Source organism: Parasteatoda tepidariorum, chromosome 8 (assembly GCF_982258835.1).
Source record: "Parasteatoda tepidariorum strain Cologne lab strain chromosome 8, Ptep-v5.0, whole genome shotgun sequence".
In the NCBI taxonomy this organism is placed as follows: domain Eukaryota; kingdom Metazoa; phylum Arthropoda; class Arachnida; order Araneae; family Theridiidae; genus Parasteatoda; species Parasteatoda tepidariorum.
The window spans coordinates 58,266,005-58,277,819 of NC_141762.1; the positions used below are offsets into that span (position 1 = coordinate 58,266,005).

Consider the following 11,815-nt stretch of genomic DNA (forward strand, 5'->3'; position numbering starts at 1 on the left):
GAAGCTACATTGTTGTAACGGTGGGGATATTTTCATTTCTGCAGCTACTAATTTATTTATTTGTTTTTAGATAGAAAATATATGACTTTAGATTAGAGAAAAGATATTTAGGTGATTCCTCCAAAAGTTCATTTCTAACGCATGAAATGCGTTGGGAAAAAAATATGTTGTGATGCTGAAACGAAGAGGAGAAAATACAAGGCACCTCTCCACCTTTAAAAATGTGTATAAAATTTAAAACGAACTCGCCTTCTCCTTATGATGCTGCTATATAGGTAAAAATTATTAAATAAAATTTTTCATTATTTCTTTCAAGAATAAAATATACAAAACTGGCTTTTTTTTAAATATAAAAAGCCAGTTTTGCATGCGTTTTTCTTCTATATTTTATTCTTATTTAATAGAATATTCTATTAACTAGTCATTGAAATAGTTTTTGCCATTCTTTATGGATGAAGGGAAGAAAAAGAGCCCACTTTATAAAAAAAGAAATTTTACAGTATAAGTAAAAATCGATATCTTTGATTTCAATGAGTTAAAAACTTTATGGAGCTATTAACTATAGTAACTGGTGCAGCCATCTAGTAATGTTTATAGAGAGTAATTGTTCATCATTATTTACTTTCATTTCAATCAATTAATTTAATTTAATTTTTTATCAATCTGTAACACTATGAGTATAAACGTAATTTATGTTAATTCAAATCTATCGTCGTACAATCACTTGTGTTTTAATAAACTTTTATTAATTAGATGATATGTATAATATTATGACATGGGTTTTTATTAACTAAGAAATTAATCTTCAATGATGTTTAAATTCAGAATAGTATTAAAACAATTAATGTCTCATTTTTCAGAAAACATTTATGTTCTGTTTTCAACTGTTTTCTATCAAACTTCTATAAAATATATACCGTACAGATATCTTTGAATTTTACTCATTATAAATTTGTTGTAGTATACAATACTATAGTGCTATAATTTCATTGACTTTGTTGTCAGCATTTGATTGCTAAATTTTCCTGTCCTACTATTAAACAGAAGGATGAACTTGCAGGATGATGGAACTAAAATAAAATCCATCCATTTTAAAGGAAGGAATTAAGAGAATTTTACTTCATGGTGTTTGGATTTGCGCCTGTTTCAAGTTTTCTCTGAAATTTTTTTGTGAAACCACCACAGGAAATTTGCTTACAGAAAAAACAAGCAACAAGTGCAAAATAAGCAATGTCTTTTTTTTGGTATCAAAAGGAAAACTATTCTTTATTTTTCATATATGAAGGCAGAAAAATCTTCTTTTTTTTTGTTCGTTCGTCGTTCCATTTTCTTTTATATTAAAAAAAAAAAATCTGAGGTGGGAAATAATCTGCAGCATCCGCTGGTGTTGTGCTAGATAAACTAAATTCGGTAGGTTTGTTTATACAACTAAAAGATGATTCTATTCAAATTTCGCGCTTAGCGCACAAGTTTGGAGCTAGTAGTGCCATTGTGAAGATGCGAATCAGGGTAACTTTAAATAGCGTTTTACAGTTCGTAAGCGTTATTTTTCTTTAAATTTTGACTTAATGAGTTGCCGGTTGGCAAGAATGTTTTTAAGTGGACGAAGAAACCATTCTCAACAGTTTACTGACTTTGAATGTGACCGTGATAGGGCTGCAATCCGCGATATTGCAAAAAAACTTGGGAGAAATGTGTCCACTGCGCATGATTTGATTTGATTTTTTAATCATCTTTAAAATGTCGACCCTATTGTGGATTTATGACTACTAATGTTCAACTCCGCATCTTTGTAATTTTGAACCCAATTCATATGATAAGGGACTCCTGGATCAAGTATTGGGAGAAATTTGCCTTCGTGGAGGACTTTTTAAGGGAACTAATCCGCATTTGCGTTACATGGCGAGGAAAATCACGGAAATCTCCCATGGTTAGCCTGACGGCAAGGGGATAACCCCTGATCTGTTTACCACTGAGGATATTTTACGTTAACAGGATAACGCTTGCCCTCATACTGCTGTTGTAACCTAACATGCACTTGCCTTAGCCTGCTGGATCACTAGATCTTTCACCAATAGAGCACGTATGGAACATAGACGACGATTTCATCGTCACCCACAACCTGCATTAACTATCCCCATATTGACCGACCAATTGCAACAGGCATGGAACACCATCCCACAAAATGACATATGTCATCTGTATGACACAATGCATGCCCGTTCGCATGCTTGCATTCAAAAATCTGGTGGTTAATTAGTAGCCACGCCTTTTATTAATGTACTAGTATTTCACTTTGAAATTATTTTTCTCTTTTGTATTAGCCTGTGATCTTAAAACTTTAATCAATTAAATATATTACTCAGATAAACGCATTGCCGAAATTTCATTACTCTACAATATTTTTTTCTTGGTGTTGAAATTTTTTTTTCCATCGGTGTATATCTATATGCACATATTTATAAAAAATTAAATTATAAAAAGACACCAAAAATTTTAATAAACTTTCTGCTTTGAGCAGCAACACGGAGTTTACGAAGGCTGTAAACGTTTTAGACCATGTGACTAAAAAAATTTTCATAATAAAAAATAAAAAAATTTTCATTTTTAAAATGAAAGACTCGTCAAGAGTCAAAATATCATTAAGTGAACAAAATAAAAAGAAAGTTCAAGAAATTTTATAGCATAGTATAAATGTTCACGATATTTATTCTTAATAAGTTACTACTTGTAGTAATATTGCCTTTTTTTTCTTTTCTTTTGTTGTTGTTGACTGAAATAGAGGTGGAATAAAGGTTTGGCGGTGATCTTAGATTAGATTCATATGCTTCTCTTTTTGGAGTCAACTTCCTTGGTTTAAAGGTTAGATCGGTATCATAGATACAAGTGATTTCTGTTCTATTTGTTACCAACCATTTTAATGTTTGTTACCAACAAGTTTTAATATTCCATAAGAATCTGAGCAAGTTTAACGACAAGTATCTACACAAGTAAGAATATTTCAGAAATTATCGTTTTTTAAAATAAAATTAAATTTTAAGAACAATCAAACATAATAGAACAAGCAATGAAACATTTTATTCATAATCTAATCTCATTCCTTATAGAATTATATTGTCTATTTCTGTATTATTCAATTTTTAAATTCAGATGTACATTTTTTTCATGTTCTTTGATGTACATTTCATTCAGATGTACATTAAATTTATAGATAACAACTGTATCAAATCATTAACATCTGTATCCTTCGGTAACAAAGCAGAATTAAAATAAACTTTGCGTTTATTAATAGAATTTATTTATCATAATAATGGTCGATACAAGTTACATACTGAATATATTTTTGTTAGAATAACAATAATAATAATAAAAATAATAATAATAATAATAATAATATATATATATATATATATATATATATATATATATATATATATATATATATATATATATATATATATATATATATATATATATATATATATATATATATATATATATATATATATATATATATATATATATTTGGATTAAATTGGGTAGCATGCAGAACACAAAAACCAAAAATTATTCAAATAGTGTGACAATTTTTTATATTTTTCCATAAAGGAAAACAAAATAATTATTTTTTTCATTTATTCATTAACATCAACTGTAATTTACGATAAACAAATGAAAATATCAGAAAATACAGGATTTTTTTCTTCTAGTTTACTGTATACTGAATGATACAATCACATTTCGCTCCATGATTCCCCAGCAAGCTTTCCTAAATAATTGTTCATTTAACAATAGTAATTAAAATGAACAGCTATTATATAGAAAAGCTACTCCAAGGTATGATGTATACTATGAATAAATAGATGTATGAATGGGTCCACCCTATAAACGGGCTGCGATGTGTCACTCAAAAACAAGAAACGCTCCATCTGCTTTAAATTCGGTTGGTTTTACCAAGCAGGCTTGCTGATATTGGCAATGAATCAACTACAGCAATGATGTATACTAAAGGAAGACAATTTTTTATTTAGATAGACGTCAAATCAGTCAAGCCAGTGTTTGAGTACAGTAAACACTGCCATTAGCTATTGTTTTCAAGTTTAAAAAAAATGCAATAAGTAAATAGTATTTGAATTTTATAGTTAATAGCCCCAAAAACATATTATTGAAGGAAAAAAAACACAATTTTATTTTTTAAATTATTGCGTCCACACAATGACAATCATATTTTACAGCATTGTGTACAATGCTATCGTTAGACCCTCATTTTCATTACAATGAAAATGTGGACCAACGGCTGATCAAATCAGTGTAAGATTTGAGACTTTTACGATTTGTATCTGAAATGCGTAATACTGATACCATACACTTTTTTATCTACTGTATAAGATTTGAGATTTATCAATGAGGAACGGCAAAGTGGTGAATCTTTGAGGGAAAATCAAGCATTTATAGGTAACCATTCAAACTGCCCGCAAAAAATTCGCTTTTGCTAATACGAATCTGATTTGTAAAATAAATTTAAAATGAAAAACTCTACAATCAAGTTCTCGTTCTCACTTCTAAATTCGCACATGCGATTTTTTCGAACACAGTGAAAATGGCACTATAAAAGCAGCGTCAATGAGTTTGACCAAGATATAAGAAACCTTTTTTTATTGCGTAATTTCTTTCTTCCATTTCTTTCCAGAATGCTACCACTTTACTTAGTGATAGTAGGATTTGCTTTTTCTTCTGGTTTGACTGCTAATATTGTAGACAATTCCACAACTTTCAGTAAGTAAAAATATTTTATCAGCATGCAAAAATAATTGCTATTTTTTTGCTTCCCAATATTTAATAAGGGGCATTCTTATTGGATCATAATTTATGTTAAATAGCAAATCAACTTTAATAGTAGAGGAATGACATGGATACTAATGCCACCGGGCTAACCATAAGATATTTTTAGTGTATATATATATATATAAATATATATGCTTGATAGTTTCACACTAAGAATGTAGGCTCCCTCCCTTGTTCAAATAAATGACTTAGAGTAGTGCGCGGAATTCCCACTCGTCATTTGCTATCAAATATTTCAGACAGTCGAATAAGTTTCATCTTTTTTTAAAAAAATTGAGTTTTGAACTATTTATGTACGATTAGATTATTAAACTTCAGTAAAGCGAAGTTTGCGTATTTTTAGAAGCATTGAAATTTGGAAATCTTTAAGCAATCTTATTTTGTTATAATATAGATTTGATTTTTTTCTTGATTTGATATATATGGTAGGTGTTTCTGTAGTGCATTCCGAACCTTTGGCATAGTTAATTACAAATATTAATTTATAGCAATGCGTTAAAAATTATCATCAAATATCCATTCCTTTATTAAATTTAGCAAGGGTTATTTCGCTTTCTTGAGTTTAAATACATATTTTCAAACTTGTTTTTCATAATGTACTGGGATGTTTAGTGATAACCGCCTCTAATATAGTTGTAGTTTATTTATGTCACGACGCTCGTTGGCTGAGTGGTAGCGCTTCGCGCTCCCATGCCTCAGGTCCAGGTTTCGATCCTCGGGCCGGGAAAGGTTGACTCAGCCTTTCATCCATTTAGTGGGTCGATAAATGAGTACCAAGCATGCTTGGGAACTAAACAATGGGGGTTTCGCGTTTGGCTGACCACCTAACCGGAACATCTGCTCCTGCACCCCAGAGCCCAAGATCAAGAAAACTGAGATGGGCATGGTAGGCCTTGGTCCTCTATGGGCTGTCGCGCCTCTGAGTTTAGTTCTATTTATGTCACATTATAGCTGCACAATAGGCTATTGTCGATTAATAACATGATTGAAGATGATACGAAGACATGCCATCACAATTTTAAACCTCTGCAGAAAAGATGGCAACCCCGCTCGGTAGACCGACGATCTGTGCTCGAAATCGAGTACTTGACGGTAGAACGAGGACCAATATCACACACACTCGATACCTTCGCTGATTGATTCAAATGGTCATTCACCCGCACATTGACCGCAGCCAGGGATGCTTGACTTCGGTGATCTGCAGGGAAGCGTATCTTACTGAACAATCCACTGAATGAATCATAATTGTATTCAAAATGAGGACAAAATATAGAAACTTTAGTGGTCTCAAATTAATATTTTAGTGAGGAAAGAACGAAAATGTGATTAAAATCTGACGAACACTATTGGAGAAAGTGGCATTAAAATTAATTTGATTTCCGGAGGAAAATTTATTCCGCTGCACGCAAGTCCTTTCTTAGTTTCATCTTTCAATCAAACAGGTTTGGAGGATTTTAATCTTAGTAAGTGATCAGTAGTAATTGTATGTCATATTTTAATAGTATTTTTAGTTTTCCTTGTTAAAAAATTAATTTGCGTTCAATAATGTGCAGCTGTTTTTTTTTTCTTTCTATTTTGTATTTTTGTTTGGATTATGAAATCCATATCAAAGGCAATCATTAAGAAATATTTCCGTATTTTTGTCAACGTTCTTCCGAGAACATGAAATAAAATTTTGTGTGTGTGTGTGTTAAAACTTAATTTTCCCCCTGTATATATTTACAGATTATGCAGTAAAACTTTGCCCTCCATGGCAAACGGAGTGCCAATCCGGATGTTGTCCATATATGGACGCCGTTTGTTGTAGTGACGGTTTCGAATGCTGTCAACATGGCCAGACATGCATTCCATACATAGGAATCTGTGTCGGTGCTGAACTCCATAGTGAAAATAGGATTAACTTTTTTACCAAGAAGGCTGTGGCTCTCAAACTTTGGGATTCAGAAACGAGAGAATGCCCGACTCAATCTACATCTTGTTATGATTTATGCTGCCCGTTACAAGATGCTGTCTGTTGTCCTGACAGAGAACATTGTTGCCCAGAAGGATACCAATGTTCACCAAATGGATGCACCATTGAATCTCGTTCTGTAAACATAAATACTGAAAACTGAGTAAATGGGAATTTTACAAGAATGAGAATCTCATAATTTGAAAATATTTGTGTCGTACAGTTGACATAGTTGTCAACTAAATCATTGTAAAATATTCAAACAAAGAAGAATATGAAATACGGCTTTTTTTTTATCCTATGGATGGTGTTTTCAATATAAATATAAAGAACAACAATCTCGAGCTCTTGACCTGCTCTACTTCCAGTTAGAAAGTATACAGCTGCTTGCTACAGCTTTTTCTGCGAGGCGGCATATTCAAACAGATAAATTGTTTATAGAATAATATATAATTTTTATGAGAATGATGTTATAAATTGTGTAATTTTTAAGATCAAATCTGTTATATTTCATAAGATATTAAGTAATTCTGGTGAGTTTTAAGCGAAAATTTGTTTAGTTTTTTATAGATGTATTGTTTAAAAGGATGACATGGTCGCTTTATTTAGAAGGAACTCGCTTTTTTGTCAGTCCCGATTTGACCACTTTTTATTTGTTTATTCGTGTTACAAGTCATGCACCATCATACGTTAGTGTTAGCGTTATTGAGCTGCGAGATTAAGTTCATTTACAAATTGTCATTTAGGTTTACTTTTCAAAGTTCATATACTGCTGACAAAGGTTTTATAACAATTCTTTTCTCAAATGATGATTCTGACGTCTGGAAATGACAGGTTTTCAAATGATGATTATTTTTTTAAACACAAATAATAAATCAGGTAACAAATTCACGCTGTGAGTCAAATGTCTTCAAAATACACCGGAAGCAATAACTCGGAAGTATGGGCAGTGAAGAGCTTGCAATGCATCCCAGTGTAGAAAACACCATTCTAAGTGATATAGAGATAATTGCAAACATTTCATATTTTTGTTAAAAGCAATATTTGTTTAACCTTTGTGTTACAGCAATCTGCTGAACTGAAGCGACACCACTGAACGGTGCACCGTGCTCATAGTATATCGTTAGCAGACGTTTAAATACTTGGAGATTTTGCCAGCATTATAAATAAAAATGCAATTCGTAATAGTTCAAAAATAAATTATTAATTTAACTCAGTATGATAAATTTTGGATGGTGTTTTCTACACTAGGGAACGCTGCAAGTTCCATACCGCCTATACTTCCGTGTTAGTGTTACAGATGTATTTTAAAGCCATTTGGCGCACAACGTTATCATTGTGTTTTGAGATTCTTGCAAACGTGGCATTTGATTACTTATTACTTGTGTTTACAAAGCGAACAATACTTGTGTTTACAATGCTTAAGGTGCTAACACTAACGTAAGATGGTGCACAGCTTGCAACAAGAACAAACAGCAATAAACAAATGGAAAGAGGAGATTCCAGACAAATCAGAACTGCCAAAAAAGCGAGTTATTCAAAATCTAGCAACCATGTCACCTTTTTTAACAACATATCTATAAATAACTAAAACAAATTTTCTCTTCAGACCCACCAGAATTACTTAATAGCATTAATATATCTTATGAAATACGGCAGATTTGAGCTCAGAAATTATCTAATTTATTTCTTTTATTGAAAACAAAATTAACCGTTTGAAAATATCGCTTCGTTGAATAAGCTGTTGGAAACTTTCTAACCGGAACTAAAGCAGGTATGGAACTCGAGATTGTTATTGTTTACATTTAATTGAAGACACCATCCATACAAGGGTCGACATACAAACCCAGATTAAGTGTTTTACACTCATACTTAGATTCTGGTCTTTTATCGTATGCAATGCAAATGACGCCTTTTCTATTTCGGTTTTTTTATGCGCTCTATAAGCTGAAAAAAATGTCTTACCTACGAAACATATTAAACGCATTCAAAATATACTTTTGGTGGCATTAATCTAATACTAGGGGGCTCCGCCCCCTGCTTGCTACGCTCGCCAACCCCCAGAACTGCTTCGCAGTTCCATTGCATATTGCTTCGCAATCTTATAAAAACATTTTAACAAATTTAAATTTTAAAATAAAAATGCCAGACATTGAAATCAATTACTTAATGAAATTTATACACTTCTCTGCCCCCTTCACAATTTGATTATCTTTTCTTCATGTAGCTGAGAAATTTGGAGCTGTAGCAGAGAATATATCTCAATAAGATCACCAAATGTTGAGGTGGCGATTCCCTTCGGCGAGAAATGCTTTCCCGTTTAGAATTCCGCCATTCATTTCTCTGACGTCTGCCAGAGATATTTCGACGCCTGATAGCAGGCATTTTATTTAGGCAGCATGCACTAAATAAATAAAAATAGAACTAAATAACTAAGATATCGTTTTAAATCTCAAATCAAAATAATTGTTTGTAGAAAGTTTGTTTTGGTTTGAATATTCGCACGTTTGTTTTGGTTTGAATATTCGCACGATGCCATTGCCATTCTATTGTAACGAAACAAAAAATTTATCATGAAACTAAAAATTCATCAAAGGAACTAAAGATATTGAATTCTTTTTTTAAGAAATTCAGTTCCGTTTTTTTTTATCCACTCTTATTTTTGTTTATCAATCTATTAATTCAGAAATGCTTTAAATCAAACGATGCTTACGGAAACAATGCTTATGCGAACCACCCGAAAAATGATTTGCTGAATTCTCATTGGTTGAAACTAAATTATTAATTTTATTAATTAATTAAAGGAAATTTTCATAATTTAAGACCTTATTGCACATCTACATAACAATACCTTTAAAACGACACCTTATTTGTTTAATTCTGTTGCGTAGTTTGGGAGTTTTTAGCGAGACAAAATATTGCTAGCCTATTAATATATAGATATTGGCTTAATACCACCATGGCAATTTAAAGCAGGCCGGAATGGAGCAGGTCAGAACGGTCCAATGGTTTGTACCGCTCGACCGTTTATCAAATGGTATCACGATGATGCCGGTTAAAAACGACGCTCGTACACACAGGGCATCACGTGGATGCCTGCTAAATACGCATTCGTAACGAAAGGGTTAAAATACTATTTTATTTTATAAATCCTAATTTTATCAAATAAATGAAATTATAAAACAATTACTTTTGTAGAAAAGAACTTTTCTTTTTTCTCAAAGACTTGCTTGACTTTCAAATTTTTTTCGAAATAAATTATTTTTATTTAATTGTACAACAGTTCAAGTTACACTAGATATCCAGTTGTTTCTTGATATCCGGCAAAAATATCGTCTTGTATAGTGCAGATCTGTCATGTATTTATGCATCTATACTGTGTGATATGAAATCACTTAGCTAAATCGTAGCATGAGCAAATGCCGCGATTCTGCAGCCAATTAGATTCGATGCCTAAAGCATGGCATTGCTTGCAGGTACCCAATTATTATACCATTTCCTCATCAGAACTACATTTACTTATATACTACATTACTACCTTATACACTTAACTGTCTTTGCAAGTAGCAGGACAGGTGGGGTTTCTGCACTCCTTACTTTTCCCCTAGGAGAAAATATTGTTAAAGCTGTTTTTCGAAGGGTCTGTCGAAATATGAAATGATACTTTTTGCGAATAATATGTTATTTTTATAAGTACTGTTTGTTGGCAATTGTTACTCATGACTGTTTGATCAAGTTTAGCCTATCTAAAGTCAATGCGGTCTACGCTTATTTTGAAAATGGCTTAATCTAAATAAAAAGCGTAAAAAGCTTTTATGGACTAATTTTTTAATATTTAAAAACTAACTTCAATGCTGTTTTACCTGGGCTCACAAAAATTTGCAAAAAACTGAGAATTAGGCAGTGATTTTGATAATTTTCATCTAGGTAGAAAAATGTCACGAAAATGGCAATTTTAAAAAAAAGTTTATCAACTTTTAAAATATTTAAGTTTATTTGTCTGTTATAAAGCCCAGATAATTTATCGTGGCAAGATTACATATATACACTGCTGGACAATTGCTAAGGACGGATCACAAATTGCAATGTAGCATAACATTAAGCGAGACATGAGACCTAGTAGGATAAAGTATAGTTGCCACACTGTTCAGACATTAGAATAAAGAACATTCATTGTTCTGGAAAGTACAAAAGCTATGAAACATCTGAAAGAAAAAAAATGTTCATTTATTGCTGCGTACGGAATAATGGAACAATGCATTTAAATGTCAGCAGGCAACTTGAAGAAAGGTGTCAGTACGGAATATGTCCACCGTGGAGTGTGATGCAACATTCTACAGGTCGTACCATACTTCGCACAACATTATCCAGAAGCTGTTGAGGCAATTTATCCCATTCCTCTGTCAGTGCACGGATGAGGGTGTTCTTGTTTGTCGGAGAATAGTTTCAACCAGCAAATTGCCTCCCCAAAGCATCTCAAACATTTTCAATGTGGTTTAGATCTAGAGAACGTGATGGCCATACGAGGCGTTGAATACCCTCACTGTCTAAACAATTCTGAACATCGAGTGTTCGATGACATGTTGCGTTGTCGCCCATAAAAACAAATTTATCACCGACAGCACCACGGAAAAGACGAACATGAGGAAGTAGAACTTCCTCAAAGTATCGTTGGCCCGTCATAGTCCCATTCGCAACCACATGTAGGTGCATGCGGCCATTGATCATGATGCTAGCCCACACCATGACCCTGCATGTCGGATATCGGTCCCTTTCCTGAATATTTTCTGGACGATAACCAGTACCACTCTCGCGCCAGATCAGTTGGCGTCTACAATCCGATGACAGACTGAACCTACTCTCATCTGAGAAGAGTACGCATGCCCAGTCCTGTTCAGTCCAATTGTGATGCTCACGACACCATTGCAAACGTGCAGTACGGTGCTGTCTGGTCAATGGGACGCACACAACAGGTCTGCGGGTGTATAGTCCTCCTCCCCTCAAACGTCTGGCAGCAGT

At 32.9% G+C, this 11,815-nt stretch overlaps 1 protein-coding gene and 1 long non-coding RNA gene across 2 annotated transcripts; one reads left to right on the plus strand and one right to left on the minus strand.

Annotated features, from left to right (window-relative positions):
- The first annotated feature begins 2,768 nt into the window (after positions 1 to 2,768).
- LOC107450829 (progranulin) lies at positions 2,769 to 6,981 on the plus strand. Its single transcript, XM_087150390.1, has 3 exons — positions 2,769 to 2,990; positions 4,691 to 4,776; positions 6,571 to 6,981. Exons 2-3 carry the CDS (start codon positions 4,692 to 4,694, stop codon positions 6,957 to 6,959), a joined length of 474 nt encoding a protein of 157 aa, XP_087006516.1. The 5' UTR covers positions 2,769 to 2,990; position 4,691; the 3' UTR covers positions 6,960 to 6,981.
- Positions 3,820 to 9,054, minus strand: LOC147806174 (uncharacterized). Its single transcript, XR_015428762.1, has 2 exons — positions 8,963 to 9,054; positions 3,820 to 4,005 (listed from the first exon to the last, which is right to left on the minus strand). It is a non-coding gene; the product is annotated as an uncharacterized LOC147806174 (long non-coding RNA).
- Positions 9,055 to 11,815: the final 2,761 nt, after the last annotated feature.